This window comes from Falco rusticolus, chromosome 3, assembly GCF_015220075.1.
Source record: "Falco rusticolus isolate bFalRus1 chromosome 3, bFalRus1.pri, whole genome shotgun sequence".
Taxonomy (NCBI): domain Eukaryota; kingdom Metazoa; phylum Chordata; class Aves; order Falconiformes; family Falconidae; genus Falco; species Falco rusticolus.
Window position 1 is genome coordinate 119,235,692 of NC_051189.1, and position 20,732 is coordinate 119,256,423.

General features: G+C 44.1%; 1 protein-coding gene across 2 annotated transcripts in view; it reads left to right on the forward strand.

Moving 5' to 3' along the window:
• KDM1A (lysine demethylase 1A) overlaps nt 1-16,739 on the forward strand; it is a 37,964-nt gene extending 21,225 nt beyond the window's left edge. For both annotated transcript variants that reach the window (XM_037378994.1, XM_037378995.1), the window contains 11 exons: nt 1,444-1,586; nt 2,130-2,220; nt 4,710-4,844; nt 6,160-6,233; nt 6,925-7,036; nt 7,428-7,560; nt 7,783-7,970; nt 8,420-8,534; nt 9,037-9,164; nt 12,685-12,831; nt 13,976-16,739. In XM_037378994.1, coding sequence (XP_037234891.1) covers nt 1,444-1,586; nt 2,130-2,220; nt 4,710-4,844; nt 6,160-6,233; nt 6,925-7,036; nt 7,428-7,560; nt 7,783-7,970; nt 8,420-8,534; nt 9,037-9,164; nt 12,685-12,831; nt 13,976-14,161 — 1,452 coding nt within the window. In that variant the 3' untranslated portion in view covers nt 14,162-16,739. The remainder of the gene's footprint in view (nt 1-1,443; nt 1,587-2,129; nt 2,221-4,709; nt 4,845-6,159; nt 6,234-6,924; nt 7,037-7,427; nt 7,561-7,782; nt 7,971-8,419; nt 8,535-9,036; nt 9,165-12,684; nt 12,832-13,975) is intronic.
• The last annotated feature ends 3,993 nt before the right edge of the window (nt 16,740-20,732 follow it).

Consider the following 20,732-nt stretch of genomic DNA (forward strand, 5'->3'; position numbering starts at 1 on the left):
TGAGGATACTGGGCTTCTTGTTAGAGGCCTGTAAAAGTGATCCTTGGCACAAACCTGCTGTAACCTGGCACCCGCAGCTTTTCTTAACTGTATGCAAGTGCAGGGTGCTATAATAAACTCAGGGAGAACTACAAAGACATTGTAGACTGTTCTAGCAGTCAGTCTGCTCTCATGTTGTGAAGCCAGTCTCGCATGCAACATGTTTGCCTCTGCACTGCTGTGATTCTCTTAGAAAGGTAGTTCCATTACAGAGCCATCAGATAGGGAAATTACTTTAATGATGCAGTATGTTTCCAGGGAGATGCTACCTGCAGAATAGTATGCAAGAGTAGTGGAAGAATCCACAGCTTACTATAGGCGGTTGGAAAAGTTGGCTTTTTACATTTATGTGTACCTAGAGATGAAGTGTGATTTTTTTATTAATTGTGAAACTCAGTGTTTCAGTCTGGGCAGATGTCAGACAGGAAGGATCTACAGAGCTAGAAGATGATAACCATTGGGATCAGAATAAGTGGCCAGCTGCAAAGTGGTAGAGGGAATCCTAATAGAGCAGTGAGATGCTGATATAACTTCCCAGTCAACACAGGGTATACTTGGAGCTAGGGGTGAATAACAGTTGGCAAAGAGCCATATATATGATGTAAGAGATAGGCTTAGCACTGTTAACAGCACCACTCAAGCTATTGAATACCATCATTCTGGAAGTATCTTGCAGTGCTTCCTCCGTCATCCTAGGAAAGTTGCATTATAGTTCTTATTCACACCGAAAACACCAAAAGATAAGTTGCTGTCTGTCTACTTCATGGAGCCATGCTAAGCCTTCTAAAGCCCTGTGATTGTGTAGAGCCATCCTACCATCAGAGTGGTCTTTTGTCCCTTTGGCAAACTTGTGGAGCTTTGATGAACATGCCTTCCAGTAAGGCGATCTTTGTGTGCCCATAAATTGGTTTACTTTCCTTGTGCAACACAGGTTGGTTGTCACTGTGATTTGCCAGCTGCTCTTGTAGCTCTTTGGCCTGACATCCTGGCAAAGCGACTTTGTGTCGTGCAAACCTTGGTGTCTGACTGTTTGAGAGAGTGAAGGGTACTACATTTCTTTTTACAAAGGCCATTCAGGTACTTTTTTGCTATACTCTTGAAGTGCTGCTCTAGTTTAGGGTATGTGATACTTTGGTTTTTCTGAGCACTGGTCTAAGAATTTATTTGTACTCTGCCTTTCTCATTTCTCTGATTTGGGAAAAAGTAGCATTTTGAGTTTGTTATAAGGTGTCGTGAATTTAGACGGCACTAGAGAAGGTAACCTGTGTCATTGCTCTGGTTTCTTTTAAAATTTTCTCTGTGCTGCTCATGTCTTGTCACTGGGGCTTTGAGTTTGGTGCCTGTATTTATTCTCTTATTTATGAATAGGCTATTAAGAAGGACGTTTGTTCTTTTGACTCTTAGGTTCCAAAAGAGAAAGATGAAATGGTGGAGCAAGAATTTAACCGTCTGCTGGAAGCCACATCCTATCTCAGTCATCAGCTGGATTTTAACGTTCTCAATAATAAGCCTGTCTCCCTAGGTCAGGCTCTGGAGGTTGTCATACAGTAAGTGACTTTACTCTTCGTGATAGACTTTCCTATTTTGTGGAGGATTTTCCAAAAGATACCTGAAACAATTGTGATGCTCTTAGAGTGAGCATTAGCTACTTAACACAGCTGTTTGGTCTCTGCTGAGTTGTTTGTGTATGTTTCTTGGTTTTTGAAGCAAAATATGCCAAAGATGGTTAAAAGAGCAAACATCTTTTCCTGAAAGCTTCCTGAAAGTCACTACTACAGTAACTGATAGTGGATAATTGACTTAATATGAATTGGTGGACATACAGCAGACCGCTTATATTACAAATGCCATTAGCTTTCAAGTAACATACCTTTTAATAATAGTAGGTAACTTCAGACTCATGTTTTAGCTAGTCAAGTATGCCTCATTTACAGAAACTTGTATTAATTTTCCAATTGCCATACAAGCATTTACTAAAATATCCCTTGATGTGCTTATATTGCATTACACAAATTGGATTGTGGTAATGAGTTTTTTCAATAATGTGAGGATTTTATGCTGAACTGACTCTCACTTCTCACCTTTTCCAGGTTGCAGGAGAAGCATGTGAAGGATGAGCAGATTGAACACTGGAAAAAAATTGTGAAAACACAGGAGGAATTGAAAGACCTTCTTAACAAGGTCAGGTGATGACGTTTAGAACAAGAGGATAGCATTGTGTTCCTCAGAAAGGCAAAAAATACAAAAACTTCCATGGAAAAATATCAGAAAGCTGCCATTGATGCTGTTCTTAAACATATCTGTTCATTTAAGACCTGCCTAGAACCACTGTTGTGGCAAAGGAGTCTCTGTTTTTGAGGAGCACATACCTGGCTCTGCAGGAGACTGTAGCACAAATACAGGAAAAGGGGGAGGACAGACATGATATGTTGTGTCATAGCTTCCTTTAGACACGTTGACAATGAGTGAGGCTTTTGGGGGGTTATTTTAAAATGTTTACCTTCTTTACCACAAATCTAATTTGTAGTGTAGAAACAGTATTTTAGGCCTACTTACAGTGTTTTTCGTTGTGGTAGATGACACATTCTCCATGGAAGTTTCTCAGACTAAAAATGTCCTAAAAATAGGATGACTCCCATGTCCTAAATTATTTGTAGTGTATTTTATAAGAAATCTGATGTTGAGTTTAAGCCACGTTCTTCTGGGGCTGGTGGCATTTATCATGGTTTCTTGCGTATAAGTAACACCTACCAAAACCAGGAAATCTTTTTGGTATAATGGCATACCTTGAGATGAGTACGCATTTTACACGGAATCACAGACTGATCAGGGTTGGAAGGGACCTCTGGAGATCATCTAGCCCAACCCCCTGCTAGAGCAGGCTGCATAGTTGGCGTCCAGGCAATTTTTTAGTATCTCCACAACCTCTCTGAGCAGCCTGTTCCAGTGCTCCGCCACCCTCACGGTGAAGATGTTTTTCTTTATATTCAGATGGAACTTCTCGTGTTTCAGTTTGTGCCCGTTGCTACTTGCCCTGTCGCTGGACACTACAGAAAAGAGCCTGAACCCGTCCACTCAACACTCACCCTTAAGACATTAGTATGCATTTATAGAGTCCTCTCTCTGTCTTCTCCAGGCTAAACAGGCCCAGCTCTCTCAGCGTTTCCTCATGTGGGAGATGCTTCCATCCCCTAATCATCTTTGTAGCGCTCTGCTGGACCCTCTCCAGCAGTTCCCTGTCTCTCTTGAACTGGGGAGCCCAGCACTGGACACAGCAGTGCAGATGCAGCCTCACCAGGGCAGAGTAGAGGGGAAAGGCCCCCTCCCTGGACCTGCTGGCCACGTTCCTCCTCATGCCCCCCTGGATACCATTGGCTGTCTTGGCCACCAGGGCACACTGCTGGCCCATGGGCAACTTTCTGCCCACCAGAGCTCCCAGGCCCTTCCCCGCAGAGCTGCCCCCCAGCAGGTCAGCCCAGCCCGTGCTGGTGCCGTCCCTCCCCAGGGGCAGGACCCTACATGTGCCTCTGTTGAACCTCAGCAGGTCCCTCTGCTCAGCTCTTCTGACCTCTGCCCAGGTCTCGCTGAATGGCAGCGCAGCCTTCAGGTGTACCAGCCGCTCCTCCCAGTTTGCATCATCAGCAAACTTGCTGAGGGCACGCTCTGCCCCCTCATCCAGGGCACTCAGGAATAAGTTGAACAGGACTGGACCCAGCACTGACCCCTGGGGAACACCACGAGCTACAGGCCTCCAGCCAGGCTCTGTGCCCTTGGCCACAACCCTCTGAGCTCTGCCATTCAGGCAGTCCTTAATCCACCTCACAGCCTGCTCCTCTAACCCACGCTTCCTGAGTGCATGTATGAGGATGTTAGGGGAGACAGCATCAAAAACCTTGCTGAGGTCTAGGTAGACAATGGCCACCACTCTCCCCTCATCTACCCAGGCAATCATTCCATCATCGAAGGCTATTAGCTTGGTCAGGCGTGATTTACCCTGGTGAATCCATGTTGCCTACTCCTGATAACCTTCTTTTCCTCACATGCTTAGAGATGACCTCCAGGATGAGCTGTTCCTTCACCTTGCAGGGGTGGAGGTGAGGCTGACCTGCCTGTAGTTTCCTGGGTCTTCCTCCTTGCTATTTTTGAAGACTGGAGTGACACTGGCTTCCCTTCAGTCCTCAAGCATCTCTCCTCCACGACCTTTCAGAGATGGAGAGTGGCTTAGCAATAACATCTGCCAGCTTCCTCAGCACTGGGGGGTGCATCCCATCAGGGCCCATGGATTTGTGGGTGTCGGGTTTGCTTAAGTGATTTCTAGCCCCATCCTCCTCAACCAAGAGAAAGTCTTCCTTTCTCCAGACTTCCTCTCCTGCCTCTAGGGTCTGAGATTCCTGAGGGCTGGCCTTGGCAGTAAAGGCTGAAGCAAAGGAGGCATTCAGTAACTGCCTTCTCTGTATCCTTCTTCACCAGGCACCCACCTCACTCAGCGGTGGGCCCACATCTTCCATCGTTTCATCCTTCTGCTACTGATGTACTTGAAGAAGCCCGTCTTGTCCTCGATCTCCCTTCCTAGATTTAATTCTTAAACGTAGTAACTTGCACAAAATGTGCTTTCCCTCATACTTCTTTTTTTCTTTTCTTTCTCCCTTTTCCTACTCCACCTGAAAAAGATGGTGAATTTAAAAGAGAAGATTAAAGAACTTCATCAACAATATAAGGAAGCATCAGAAGTGAAGCCACCTCGGGATATTACGGCAGAGTTCCTTGTGAAAAGCAAACACAGAGATCTGACTGCACTTTGCAAGGTAAAGGACATACATACAGGACTTAATTTTTTAAGTCAGTGGTTTCTGAGGACTTCAGCAGCCAGATAAAATTAGTCGATTTAAATTGGCTCAGTCCAATCCCACACTCTCAAGAGAGTGTCATTGATGGTAACTCTGGGTTTAATGCTGATAACAGGGCTGCATTAAGTACCTTTAGGTACCTGTCCTTGATGGCTCATGATGGAGAGTATTAATGTGTTGAAGGCTTAATTTTAGGTAACAGTCTGTGCTGGCTCGTGTCAGACAGCATTTAGTGTTTTGAAGGCTAAATTTTAGGTCAGAGTTGGTCTTTATAGTACTGCTGGGTCTCACAATAGTCGGGAAATAAAATTAGGTTTGAAGAGAGATGCTCTTTCTCTAAGATATGAAAGGTGGTTGCTCTTTATCTAAGATATGAAAGGTGGTTTCCTGAGTGAAAGACTTCTTTCTATCCAAAGGTTATAATTTACAGAGCTCTATTTTGACAAGCAAGAGTTAGTCCCCACCCCTGTGTGTACCTAGATGTAGATATAGGCCTTACAAATGAAACCTTTAAAAACTGTGCTTTCTATGATAATGAGAGACACCTTGCTAACCCAAGGTAGAACCAAGGATTGTTTTTCAGCTGCTATTTCAACAGAAGATAGGTACCTTTATTTGGAAGCTCAATGTGTTCGTGTATACTTAAGTAGTAGCTTTTCTCTTTTGTCAACAATGAACAGCTTTGTGCTCTTGTCACTATTTTTGGACGCTCCGAATTATTCTGCCTGGAAAGCTAATGTCTGTTGCTTTCATTTTTAAAGTAAGTTTTCAATGCTTTTTAAAATAAGTAAAAAAAAAAACAACCCACCTCTGAAAGAAGCTTGAATTGGATTATGTCTTTGCCTTTTGCATGACTGCTGCTGCTTTGGATGTCTCTTATGTTCGATACTAGCTGTAGTCTTTTAAGAGAGAAGGAAGAATAGAAGTGAGATTTTGTGGAATATGAAAAATCTCCCAGTACCATAGGAATGCTTAAAATACCAGGACTATAACAGACCTTCATGTTCCTCAGATCTGAGTGTTTAAATTCCTGAAATATTAGCATACTAATCTTTTCTGCAGTGTGGCACAGACTTCTGTATATTTGAACGGCGGAAGGGCAAATTATGCTGGATCAACTGTTGAAAAAATAACGAACTTGATTTAAATTCCACTAAAACTATTAATCTTCCACCAATTTCTCTGGAGATTCGGTCTAGTGTGCTGCTACATGATGTCTTTTAAGTCCTTTTTTAAATAAACTGATTTTAATCTTAGTTTTTAATCTTATAAGGAGTATGATGATTTGGCTGAAACACAAGGAAAGCTGGAAGAGAAGTTACAAGAACTTGAAGCCAATCCACCAAGGTAAAGATACGAACTATAAAAATAAATACTCAGGAAAACAGTTTTACTGTTTTTCACTGAGTTTCAAAAATGCTGTGATATGCTTTCTTTCAATTATGGTAGTTCAAGGGGTTAGGAAGGTACCAACATGAAGTTTGAGCTCCCTTGGATTTAGAAATCATCCTCATTTTTAGAGGTGACTTGGACAAACAAGGTGGTTCTTGGCTAGGATGCCTTTCAGTAGAAATCCTTACTGCAACCAGTGCCTGATCTTAGGAAGGCTTTGAGATTTGAAATCCCCGTCAATGACAGCATACTAATCCCACATATTTTGGCAGAATATTATTATTTTGTGCTCTGTGTATTATACTAGCTTTTTAGTCATCTTCATTATAAATGCCATTTAAGCCATTATTTATGTAACTTATTTCTAAAGTTAAGTTTCTAGCTTCACTTAGAATATTTTACGTGAACTCTGCTTTTAAAATGTGAATTTGTTGGGTTTTGATATTCAGCTTTCATGAAGGAGGTCTGAATGTTTGAAACAGAATCTGCTTGTGTTCTTTTTTAAGTTTTTTTGATTCTCCACTAAAGAGGGAGGGACTCAAACAAAAATGGTTGTGAACAAATTTTCAAAAGCAATGCATGTGCTACATCCTGCTCTGGCAAACTAAATGTTGTCTTACTTTGGCTTTTTGGGTTTTTTTTCTAGTGATGTTTATCTGTCATCAAGAGACAGGCAAATACTCGACTGGCATTTTGCAAACCTAGAATTTGCTAATGCTACACCCCTATCTACGCTGTCACTGAAGCACTGGGACCAGGTAGCTAAGTACTGTATTCATTCAGCAACACGCTAAAAGCTTAAGCTGTGTTTATTTCATCCTCATGGAAGCTTCTCTGTGTTAACAGTTTCTAAACACTTAAGTGCTATCTGTTTTTATGTAGATGCTGAGCTCTTACATGATTGTTATTTGCTGATGAAATTCCAGACAGCTTTTTGTTAGTGCCAAAATGATCTCTATTAATACTGCCTGCTGAAAGTTCCTATACTTACTGCTTGACTAATAAACAGAGAGGGTTTCAAATTCATTCAACTCACTCTTGGAAAAAAGTTTTTGAAAAAATTTTGCCACTTTGTAGAGTTGCTGGTTATTTTCTGTTGAATCGTGTGATTTTATTATAAATACATGATTTTGTGCATCTTCATTTTAGGATGATGACTTCGAATTCACAGGCAGTCACTTGACTGTGAGGAATGGGTATTCCTGTGTGCCTGTAGCCTTGGCAGAAGGGTTGGATATTAAATTAAACACAGCAGTTCGACAGGTTCGCTATACAGCATCAGGTAAATGAAATCACCTCCTCTGGAAAACTGCTCTGAGGGAGTATGATCACAGAAATTAGATTTCAGTGCTTCTGGAAGCAGATGTGAATATTGATCCCATAAAAACCCTCCCGTTATGCATTTTGGGTTAGATAAACAGACACATATCTTATTGTGATTAATTGTGTAGGATGCTTTTGCCTGCTGGCCTATTAAATGGTTGTTTTTCTCTCCCCTTTCCAGGCTGTGAAGTGATAGCTGTAAACACCCGATCTACTAGCCAGACTTTCATTTACAAATGTGATGCTGTGCTGTGCACTCTTCCCTTGGGCGTATTGAAACAGCAGCCTCCAGCGGTACAGTTCGTGCCGCCTCTTCCCGAGTGGAAAACTTCTGCAGTGCAGCGTATGGGGTTTGGCAACCTTAACAAGGTGACTTGGTCATTGCGGGAGCGGCAGCGGACCAGGGGTTGCCATAGGTAGAATCTGAAACGCGGATGGGATGTGTGGTGGATGAGGGGAAGAATGGGCGGTTTTTTCCCACTGCCGTTTTGCTGGATTTTGATGCTGAAAATCATCTGAAGAACTGTAAGGACCTCTGTTTCCCACACAGTTCTTCAGTAGTTAAATTTCAGAAGTAGGTTGACTCGGTACGTCTGCTGTAGCATGTCAACCAGCGCGTTTGTAAATAGGAGAGCATACTAACCTGTGGAAGGCAGTAGAGCTTATACACCTTTATGTGTTAGGTATATGGAGTGTATAGTCATCACATTTTCCTTTCTTGACCTTTCCAGTGCTAAGCAATGAGTCTGATTGTCTTGGGTTTTATTTTTTCTGTGTGCTCTTCCTAAATCTGGATGCTTTTTGGTTTTTGTTTCTAGGTTGTGTTGTGTTTTGATCGTGTCTTCTGGGATCCAAGTGTCAATTTGTTTGGTCATGTTGGTAGCACTACTGCAAGCAGAGGAGAACTTTTCTTGTTTTGGAACCTGTACAAAGGTAGCTGTGGTGCATGTCTACTTTTGCCAGTGTCTTGTTTGTGTAGTTTCAGATCCTAGAAAAGAGCACTTTATTTATTTAACTTCTATGCTGATGTTAATTGTACTAAATTAGATTGTTTGGAAGGTATTGAGTTCCTTCATGTAGCACAGATGACTTAAATCCCAGTGGGAACTCCTATGTGAAGCAAGTGATGCCTTCACTAAAGAAAACCTTTTCTCTCTTCTGCATGCTGTACTTCCTAATGTGTGTATTTACTTTTTAATATATCGATTCCCTTGATAATTCTAAGTAGTACCATAGCATATGTTAAATCATTTTACTTTTGGTAATTCAATATGATGGTAGAAGATCTAGGACTACTTTTTGTTGGGTTTGTTTAGTTTTTTAACCTCGTGACTCAGCTGAAGATCCATGCCTATTCGAGTCCAACTTGTCTGATTAAAATGTTCAACTTCAAAAATTCAGTTGTTTCTTCTCTCTCCTTCACCACTATCCCCAGCACCAATTCTGTTGGCCTTGGTAGCAGGAGAGGCAGCAGGGATCATGGAAAATATCAGTGATGATGTCATTGTGGGACGGTGCCTCGCCATCCTCAAAGGCATATTTGGTAGCAGCGCTGTGCCACAGGTCAGTACAGACAATGTATTTGGGTAACTGCTCTGGATTTCAGAACATACTACAATTCTCATAACCTGACTGCAGTGTGGAGCTGTTTGGTACATGTAACCACCTTTTGTTTGTTCAGGGTTTTCTGGGAGGAAGGGTTGTTTGTGGGTTTGGGTTTGGAGGCAGGGGGGTGAGGGGTTGTTTTTTGGGGGGGAGGAGTGTTCAGATTTTGGGGGTTTTATTGTTTTTTGTTTGGGTTTTTTTGTTCTATTTCATTTTTTTGCAAGATTATTTTACACAAAGTAAGACTCTTTGTGTGTCAAGTACTTCAGTTAATTTTCTACCTTTTACATTTCTGGGATTACAGCAGAGCTATCTATGGCTAGTGACAGGGAGTGCTTAGATACTCCCTGGCACGTTTTGCACCTTCCCTAAAGTACAGTAAAGCTCTTGACCAGTGAACTCCACAAAGAAACTGGTTTGGCTGGAAAATAACTGAAGCATGGAGGAAGGGAGTAAAGGCAGCCTTTCACCTGGATCACTTCCCTGTGCAGCTAGCCAGTGGTTGTTTAGGCACAATAAGTGTAAATGGAATGGTTAGTGAAGGAGTTTTGAAAATACTTAAATATTACTTTAAAAAAAAAAGAAAGCTTGTGTACTTAGGACATCAATTTGGAAAGTCTTACAGCTGTTCAACATACAGTGTGTGTGACTTAGTTGAATACTTAACCTCTTCTAACTGGTAGTTAGTGGAAGCAGTTTTTACAAGTGGCACTGGATGTAGATTACTAGGTCTCCTCCACTGGGATTTCTATTATAGTGAAGTGACAGAAAAAGTACACAGTAACTTTAATAGACCGGTTTTCTCTGAACATTTGGCCAGGCGGAAATTGGACTGTTTCCTTCCTTGGTATTTCACATGAGGAATAGAATCAATTTGTTGTCTTTATCCTAGAATAGTTGTAGAGCTCTTTGTGAATGTGGCTTTATCATCCCCGGTATTTTACTGCTTTCTATATGATAGACAAATCCTCACAGCTGACTGTAAGCATGGGTTTTAAGATAATGCGTGGGCCTTACATTTTGGAAATGCTTAATCAGTTGAATTTTATGTCTCAAACTGGAGAACACAAGAGGAGAAAACCCCAGCCTTGCCTTTCTGATAAATCCACAGCTCCTTCTCTGAACTCTCAAAGGAGCTTTGAGACTCTTGTGGCTACTGGTGCTGTAGAAACCGCGCAGCATGCAGAAATCACTCCACGGTGAACCAAGAGCAAAGTGTGTTACTGCGGCTGCTCTCTAGCAGGCTTTTCAGGAGGAGAAGGCACACACTAGCAAATAGCAGAATCTTGAGAAATATGGATTCTACTGTAGATAAACATCAAATTTAGAGAACTTATTTGAACTTTTGAAATACTTCAGTGCATTAACTGATAAGCCTCTCTTATAGAATGCCTCCATATCTGGTCAGTCTTTCAAGATCTTTCGAAGGTTGTCATAAGCGAGATGTCTGAGGGAGTCTCTGTTTTAATGTATTCACAGTTCAGGCGCTTACGTACTACAGGTACTTGATAACGGAGAGGTTTGCTGGAAGCTGTCTTCTGGACAGCCATTCATCAGTCTGGATAAACTGCACCCTCTGTTGTATTGGATGAACAACTTGATCTGAAGTGGAGCTTGCTGTGCAAGTGCAGCTCCTTGCGTCTGTCCAAAACAGGGAAGTAGAAAAGCTGAAACAAAATTGGGACTTCAGTGGAATGTGAGCAATCCTGATTCCTGTGCTGCTTCTTGTTCCTGCCATATTTTCTCTTTCTGGTTTGGTTTTCATAACCACTTTTTTCCCCTGTTCAACACATGAACAATTTATCCACCTTGCTGTGCAGCTAACCTCTGCACGCTTCATGTCCTCTGTAGAGTGAGATTCCAGGTTTGTACCACTTCTGTTGTAGTACATGGTTTATCCTCTAGCCATCCTTCTCCCTGTTCACAGGGGATCCTAGTTACAGCATTTGCTTGTCAGGATGAAAAAAATCGTTGACTCACACCCATCCAGGGCTGTATGGGCACGTGAGCACCACAGGTGCTTTTTGGACTTGTGCAGTCTCGGTACTGGGGAACCGATACTTTGGTATTATCCTCTACAATTGTGTCTGAGTTAGCCGTAACTTCAGAACTACCTCAGTGAATTAAAATTTCTCTCTGGCTTTGTTCCCTGTTAGACTGCAATGCTTCACATGATTACTAGGGAGAATAAGGAAATTTACGAAATGTCTCGACATTTTGTCAGACAGACCTGTGATAACACGTGGTGCCATCACAGTGGTCTCCCTCCAACAAGGAGGGAAATGTGAGGTTACTTTTTTCTCCAGAAGCAGTCAATGTGTGAGGGCTGCCTCATCGGTCAGTTTCTTAGCTGTTGGATAAAAATGTGCTGAAAGTTATGGTGTGGAATTTTCTCAATTAAGTCATCAGACCACGCTGGGAAATGTGGTTTCCAACCCCTAGTGGGTGTCTTACACCTGGGAACATCGCCCCAGCCCTCTGTGGCCTCTCCACAGCAGAAGACATCACATACAGTCCAGCTGGGGCCAGCCTCAGAGAGGTCATCTTGGGTCTGTTGGTGTTGGGGTCCAGGAAACTTCCCCTGCCATCGTGTGGCACGGTGCCTGCTGGACTGGTTTCTGGGTGGTAACACCCTTGCTAGGTAGAGCCTTTTGGTCTTCCTTTGTGGGAGGGTCTGTTCTAGTAGAAAGAATTCCATGAAATATCTTCATGCCCAAGGAGAGGAGGCAAGGTTCCTGTTGTCACGGGTTTTGCATTTTGACAGGGTGCAATTCACGTTAAAACTTGGTTAGGCATTTGGACAGTCTGGGCTGTTCCAAGGTTCGCGCTCATCACTTTTCCACGTTACATATGCAAGGATATGAAGGTGTCCCATTTTTTCCTGAATGCTGTTATGCCTTGGAGTGATACTGGTTTGAATCGTAGTGATGCTCTCACTCTTGTGTCCTTCCATGGAGTATCTTTCATCGTGATCATTACCTTGGCAAACCAAATGGATTGGAGAAATGCAGGTGTTTGTACAAGCGCCCTTTATGCAGTCGTTTTCCCAGATGAGTTACAGACCTCATATAGGCCTAGATCATAGCAAAATCAGAAGAGAGAGTCAGATGAGCTGTGGCTGAAAGAAAGTAAAGCAGCAGGAAGTGTGCATTGTCATTATGTTGATAATAGGAGAAGAAACAGAGCGAACAGTACGCAGCGTGCATGTACAGCTGACTACAAATTCTGCGTTCCAATGCATAAACTGTGTGCAGTAGGTTCTTCTCTTTATATAGTGGAAAGAACTAAGGGATCGCCACCAAAGACAAGTTTTTTTACCTTAGTATGTGTTGTCGTGGAATATAAACTTGGAGTTCCACCATTAACATTAGCCTAAGAGACTTTGTGTCTTTTATTCTTGCAGTTTGCATCTTTTGTATTTCGTACTAGCTGTAGAACTTGCACTGTGTCAACAACTGAAGTTTCTGTCTTGTCTCAGCCTAAAGAAACTGTGGTGTCCCGCTGGCGTGCTGACCCGTGGGCCCGAGGATCATACTCCTATGTAGCAGCTGGATCTTCTGGAAATGACTATGACTTGATGGCTCAGCCGATTACTCCAGGGCCAGCCATTCCGGGGGCTCCTCAGGTGAGAAATGTCTGAGTTTTCTAGAAAAGCTTCAGAACGGGATGGCTTCTCGAAGTAATTTGCACACCTATGCAAGCGTAGATAACATGTATCTTTTGATGAATAATTAGAACCTGTAAAATAATTCAGTTTTCCTTCCATGAGTTCTGCCTTCCCAGGTTTGGTGTCATTTGTGTACTAGCAAAAAGAGCGGGTTTATTCATAAAGTCAATTTGGTAATGTCTGAACAGAGGATCATAATATTATAAATGCATTGTGTTTCATACTCCGTATTTATGTTGTCCATTGCCATATTTAAGTGAGTTGCAGTAATTTGCAAGAGGGTGAAGGCCAGAGTGAGGGGAACGGTAATGAAAAGGTCTCTCCCAAACTGGGAGCAAACACAAGGAAGGTGTAAGTCATCTCCAGTTCACTTTGAGAGGATGAAGTTTTGAAAGCAGTAATTGTTCTGAAAGCACTCACAGAGAAGGACGTATGACTTTGGCTTTATTTAGGTTCGTTTTCTAGTGATACAAGTAATTAATAAACATAGCTATGGATAAAATAATTCTCTGCCGAGTATAACATATGAAAGTCTGTTTTTCTCCTACTTGTTATGACACTGTCAGTAGTTGGTTTAGGTCTCAGTTTAAAGAGAAACTGCTAATTTAAGTGAATTGCTGAAGTTTTTGTTTGCTTACTATGCTAGCGTTCATGTCCCAAGATCAGAAACTATCATTCTTAGACAGGATTACCAGTTCGGCTGTAGAGTTGTAGCTGTGACATTCAAATGTCTTTCAGGGTACAGCTGGGGACGTTGATCTCCCCTGTTTATCTGGTTCTGAAAGCACTGGTTTTCAAGCAGAGCTGCATTATCTTTGTATCAACCCAAAGATATTGGCAAATAACTGGAAAATATTTCCTCATATTACAGTTGTTACAAACATGAAACTCTTCTGTGACATTAAAGGTGTATATAAAGATTTTCTTGGTAATTTTGGGGATGAGTTACAATATTTTTAGTATAGACTATTTTATGTGCACCACCTTCATGTTAATGGAGACTGGTGTGATTAGAGGACTTTCAACGTTCTTAAATTACTGGTTTGCTGCAGAATCTGAAAGAACATGGACAAACCTTAACGGTGTTCTCTGTTCCCCCCAGCCTATTCCTCGCCTGTTTTTCGCAGGAGAACACACAATTCGCAACTACCCTGCAACTGTTCATGGCGCTTTACTGAGCGGGCTGAGAGAGGCCGGTCGCATCGCAGACCAGTTCCTTGGGGCCATGTATACTTTGCCTCGCCAGCCAACGCCTGGGGTCCCCCCACAACAAGCTACCAGCATGTAAGAAAAGTAGAAGGGACCAGAAGAGGAGTGACAAGACCGTGGTGCTGCTGTTGTGGATCCTGGGATGAAGATACTCACCTCGTCTGTAACAGCATCTGCTGAAAGGACTCAGCCCTGAGTTGCTGTAGAATACTTCTGTTAGGATGGCCTTACAAAAACTGACCTAACCTTTGCCTTGGCATCCTTTTACAAAATCTGTTATAGCTATTTGAAGTGTCAGCGTACACAAACCTTTAATACCAAGCTGGTCAGGGATTTTTTTGACTCTGCAAATAGCTTTTTGAAAATCAAGCTTATAGCTAGAGGTTTTTTCGTTGTTTTTTTTTTTTCTACCTATACATGTATTTACAATTCGGTAATTGCACAACACCCTCTAGAAGCTGGTTACTATGAATAGTAGCTTAGTGTAGAATTTATGTAAATTTCTTTGTTGCTGGCTTTTTTATTGTTTTGTTTTGAAGAATAATATTTTTTGACCAATCCTGTTCTTATCTGGCATTCTGGAATTTGCTGCAACTGTTGTCCTACCAGTAACAGCAAATCACCCCCCTCCATAACGGTCAGTTGGCTGCTACACCATATGCATCCTGTTTTAGAAAGAAAGCTGATCTCGCTAAAGGCGTGCTAAGCATACCATTTTATTAAATACTTTCAACAAAAACCCCATCAGAATGAGGTATTTCTAAGTTAAAAATTAGAAAAATTATTTGTATATGTTTATATAGAAACAAAGCGGCCTAGGCAGTAAGTTAGCTGAAGGACCTAATCTCTTGACTTCTGCACACCGCGTGTAGGCACTCTTGTGTACCCGTTGGTTTAGTTTCTGCTGGGTGGTGAGGTGATGTTGCAGCAGACATTGTTAACGGTTCTGAAGAAAACTCTGGTTTGGCTGCTTTTCCAAATATTTTCCTTTTTATTAATTCAGCGCACAGAGCCTTCCTTTCATTGCATAGAGCAGTCTTATTTAAACATTTAGGTCCTTTTTCCCTCTCTTCCTTTCCCCATTTGGCATTAGACTTCTCTTCTTCCAACTTTTCTTATCCTCTTCTCTCTGCAGTTTATTTCTATTTCATCTACCCATGGTCTCTGTTCACAGTTTTGTCTACTTTTCAGTTTTTCTGTTCTCATTCTCTCTGACCCCATGTCTGTACACGTGCAGTCCGTTCCATCTTCCTTCTGTCCTTGCACCTTCTGCTCTGCTGGAGGACCAGCACCTCCTCTTGTTCCATGCTCATCCCTCTACAATTACGTTGCCCACACTTCTTCCTGAAGAAGGTACACACACAAACATGACTGCAGCCCCTACTTGTCTGTAGCTGTATTGTCTTTGGCCACAGACTCTTCATCTCCTAGCATGATTGCTTCCGCTGTTTTCTTGTGTCTCCTTAGTAGCTGGAGATCGTTCTTCCTCTGTCTGTTACCTCCTGGTTGCTTTCTCATTAGATGGTGCAGTCTGAGGGGGTGTCTCCGTAGGCAGCCCTTCTGACAGGCTGTGAGAAAGGGGAGGACTTTGATGTGGCAGCGGCGATAGTCTGTGAGGGGGCACAGGCTTGAGCTGTCGAGGACTGAGCCTGTTTGAAGTGGTTTTGGGGCCATGGGGGACCCTCTGTCCCAAACCTCTGTCTAATTTAGTGCTGCCTTCCCCGTATCTCTGACTTCACCAGTGTTGTTGCTACTTGAGCCCTTTATTGAAAGGGATATTCTCGGCAACGCTACTCATCCTCACTTTCCTTGCCAGGGGACAAGACAGACTTACTGATGGTTGGTCAGAAAACGGCCACTGAAGTGGTGCAGGAATTGCAAGTCCAGCAGGGCGTGGAGGAGGGGTGTCTAGGAGGTGACTAGGAGTAAACAGAGAGTAACTTGGGACTCAAGACTCCCTGCCTTATGTTCAGGTAAAAGTCTATCAGCTCTACTACCCAGAGAAATTGTGCTCCAGGACGAGAGGCATGACAGGCCTTCAAAAAAGCCACCAAGAGCTGATCTAGTCTCTTGGCTGGTCTGACTGAGGATGGGAGAATGATCGGAGAATTGGGATGCTCTGTTCTGTGACCAGGCTTCTAGCATCTGCGGGTGCTCCGTGTCTGTGGGGTGCTTTGCTGTTGGTATTAGTGATGTGCTGTTTCACCGTGGGGACTTGTCATCCCACTTGCTTTAGCGAAGTGTCAAAAACTCAGAAAAGTACTTCTGGCCCACTGGGAAATAAAGTTAGTCCTCAGCTTGACATAGCCAAATGTCAGTCAGTACCAATAACCGGTGTAGCAGTTTCTGGAAATGCATCCCGTTTTGCAGCCAAATAGAATAAAGCAGATATAAGGAAAAGAGCTTTGTCTAATATATTGAAGTGTGGTGCCCGGGACCACGCACATCTCCTCAGATGACGTGGTTGTAGTCACAGGGGTCGTCCTGCACGTGATAGGTGCTAATTGTACCTGTGTATTGCAAAAGGTTAGGAACTGTGAAGGTGACTTTGCCACTTGTGCTGACCTCTGTATCCTCCATCTTCTTCCAGGAGATGGCCAACGGGTCTTGGTTTCCATTAGTCTATATTGGCTAAGTAAAAAAAAAAATCTAACAAAGCAGTGGCTCGTTTCCTTCTGTAAGAACGCCCCGCCCCCCCCCCCCCTGCTCTCAGCAATGCCAAGTCCGTGTCACCGCTCTAAGTGGGAGGTGTCACCCGCTCTAAGTGGGAGGTGGCAGTGTTCTACTTGATCTGTCATGTCAGCGTGCGCTGCCTGTGCTTTAAATGCAGCCTAAGAATGGGTGTATGGGATCTGCCTGGATACAGGCAAAAAACTAAGGACAAGGAGCTCAAACCCGGCACTAACGCACAGTGCTGCAGCTGAGCTGCCTCAGCACATCGCCAAGGGGCATCGGTACCTCTGAGTAACGGGCATGGTGCAGGGGTTCAGCCGAAGCTATAAATACCACATCACAAATGTGTAAAAAGAGAAGAGCTTTTATTGGTTATATACTGTAGAGCTGACAGTGTTTGAGTCAGGAGAGACATGCAGATAAAGTGTGTGTTTACATTTGGCATGCAGACTAAGAGCACTGTGTAACTGGAAGGAGGTAAGCACCATCTTTATCCACTGCATGGGCAGCCTGGGGAGGAAAGCGCGGGCTTCCCTCTACGGAGCGTGCTGAGACGGGGAGAGTTTGAGAGGGTGAAACAGTGCTGATAGCTCTATTGGACACAAAGTTTGTTTTAGGGAAATAGGCAATACTATAACCCTGGAAAATTCGTTTCACTTGGATGATTCTGTGATTATGAGAAGATTTCTTGCATTATTTGTCTTCTGACTAAGCTGCCCCAGCCCAAATATATGTCTGCAAATACAAAAAAATATTTATTCTCTTAAAAATACATTCCATGCAGCCTGGAGTGCTGCTTCCCCAAGGCAGGAGCCCGCACTGCATGCTGGGCAGCCTAGGAGGGCGATGCTTTGGGTCCGTAGGTTACTGACCATCCGAGGCATCTGCAAACAATGGCTTCATGTTTCATCCCGTACAGAGCTGGCCTTGGAGCAGTGCTTCGACCACTCCAGTGATGTGCAAGGGTGGCATAGATGAGGTCTACTATATCAGAAATGACACCAATGTGACTATTGCATCGATCTGCAGCTAGGAAATCGCTCATGTCAAGTGTCTCTTGAAGCACCAAGGTGCACCACCTGGCCCTGTGCTTCCTGTCCTGGAGGTACCATCTGCAGAGCTGCAGGGCTCCCTTCGTCCGTGGCCACTGAGCTGCGGTTTGACGATGCGCTGCGCTGGTGGTTGTACCGAGGAGCTGTCACCCCTCCGTGCTACCCGGGCAGGGCAGGGGCTGCTCCGCGTGCTGCAGTGGTGGTTCTGGACACAGGACACAAAGGAAGCTGCTCCGTGAAGCAGCAAGCTGGTGGCCCCGCAGGGTGGTGCCAGCCGTTCTGGGAAACGCTGCTGGCTCTGCGAAAGGGCCCAGGGTCTCCGTTTCCTTGGGAGCAGCGAGCACTGACACACTCCCTCTGTACAGCAAATACATTTACAACTTTGGAATTACCCGAGTGCTTGATGCGCAGCCTCACAGCATCATCAAGCCCACTGAAAAGCCTGTTACATTTATATGCTAAAATTACAAATACTTCTTCAGTGATGGCAATATTTACACATATACTCTATTTTACAGCTGTTCAAAAAAAGTGTGCAATTTGAGTAAAACACATTGTGTTTCCTGAAGTCATTGCTATAAGTTTAATACAATCAGCTCCTATTGCACTCGTGATTAGAGGGCAAGGCCCCTTTCAATTTTAAGGAGGGTTTTCTTTCTCAGATTTAATCTCAGTTGTGGTAAAAACAACCCAGTGTGCAGTTACCGAGTGACATCTGTGTTCTATATTTACAAGCAGCGAGACTGAGTCTAGAGCAACAGCTCAAGGTGTGTGCTGTAAAATACTGAACAAACGACTGAGGCAGCTGGAGAAAGGAGAGACGTCACCTGCGAGAAGCACCTGAGGAGAGCAGTGTGGGACAGATCTGCATGGCTGAGCCAGTAGCTGGGGCTCCTGCCGCGTGCTGTGAGCCGCTGAGCAGCGGGGTGAAGCCCTGCGGTTGCCCAGAGCCAAGGAAAACCTCGGTCCTGGCTGACGGAAGGGGAGAACCAACAGTTCTTGCTGCTGGTGGTTGTTCCCTTGCACATCAGACGTGGGATTGTGTTACTGGGGGGGCTGAAAAGCCAGTGGGTCAGCCAGTTTGGGGGAGTTACAGGGAAGTCTGTGTTAACCAAGCATGTCACCTCATAGGGACGCAGCGCTAGGACTGAAACCAGTTCCCTCGGAAGGAGCTTTGGGAGCACCATGCTAAGCTGAATCTGTGCCAAGAAGGTGAGAAGATGAGGCTGGGGGATGTGTGTGAGCACCCGAGGGTCCTGGAGGATGTGGACAATCTGCAGCAGGACGGGGCTCACCACTGAGACAAAAGCCGTACAGTCGCTGCTCAAAGCGGTCCTCGTCCTCTTCAGTGCGTGTGTACAGTCCGGCCGGAGGCAGAAGCTGCCGCTTTGGGCAGCAGTGACCCCGGGCGGGGGGCGGCTCCTCCAAGTGCTGCTGCTGTGCCCGACCCAGCTGCAACGCCAGGCGAGTTGTCGGCAGTGGGGTTTCCGCAGTGGCTGTAACTGGGGGCGTTACACGGCTGGGGAGCTGCGCAGCAGCAGCTTTGGGAATGTGAACGGCGGCGATGGCTGGAGAGGCAGGGACAGGCCAAGATGCGAACTCCCGGGTTCGGCGGGCAGGTGCTGCAGGACGCGTTTGGGCTGCTTGCTGCGGCACGGCTGCGCTGCCTCAGAGGGGTTTTGCAGCAGGGTCTCCAATGCAACGGATGGAAGAGGACCTGAGGCAGCATATTTTGTTTTGAAGGGAAGTATTTAACATAAAGATAGAGAGTCAGAATGTAGCATCCTGAGCTGGCAGAGGCTGGCAAGCAAGGCAGCCCTGTGGCAGCACCGTGGGATGTGGCACTTGCGGTCGGGCTGCACTTTGTGAGGGTGGAATGTGGCTCGGCAGGGGAAGCGGATGGCAATCAAGCGTTAATTGATCTCCGCAGCATCTTTTTCTTGTGTGGTGGTGGCGATCCTGCCGTACAGCTGACCCTGAGCAAAGCAGGGTGCTCAGGGGGGAGCAACTTCACAGGCTCGTTTAAAAAAAAGAATAATAATAATCCACTGTGGTTTCAGATTGCAGAATATGCACTAATTCCTGATAAACGTGGGGCAGAGGAAGGAATTTCAGAAATCTGAATTTTAACTTCAGAATTTCAGTTTCTTTCACTTTTAGTTTGGGTTTTGAGTTTAAAAGTTTTTCCCATTATACTTGGTGATATGTTTGTCCCATTCTCTACTAGCACTGCCATGTCATGAAATGGTAAAGAGATAGCAGCTGATATAATTGAATTTCAAGATTATTAGAGCTGCCACTTAGTACTAATTTAAAAGCATTATCTTTTTGTCTTGTTATGCAACTTGACACATAAGTGTTACAAAATATAAAAGAATAAAATGAAGGGTTAAAAATATAAATTTGGGAAAACATCTAAAAATTGCAAAAGGAAACACTTTTTTTTTTCAAAAATAATTTTTCCCTTCCTCCAAACAATCTTTATTTTAAAAAAAATGCATGTCATTGAAGCACTTTCCTTTTTATATAAATGTTTTCATAGATATTTTCCAACCAGCTCTGTTTTTTTGATTCATTTGCCTCTCATAATTGAGGCATATAATTCCAAGGGACAGGGAGGAGATATGGCACGTAGATGTGCATGTATGGGCAGTCACACACGCGCTGCTGTGGTAGCTGCTCGTGGAGGGTGGGATGTGGGAATAAGTTTGGGGTGCAACTAAGACGTGGGAGCTGCTGGATCACAGCTGTTCCCACAGCACCTCCAAAACAGGTAGGGGACCTTTTCCCTTCTGCAACATTGTCCTTGTCCCTCCGCAGAGAGGGGCGTCTGTTTCCAACAGGCAGAAGAAAGCACTGCGGGAGGTCAGTGGTGGTTGGATGGGGAAACCATGGGCCAGCCCTGCAGCTGGGTGGTGGGATGTG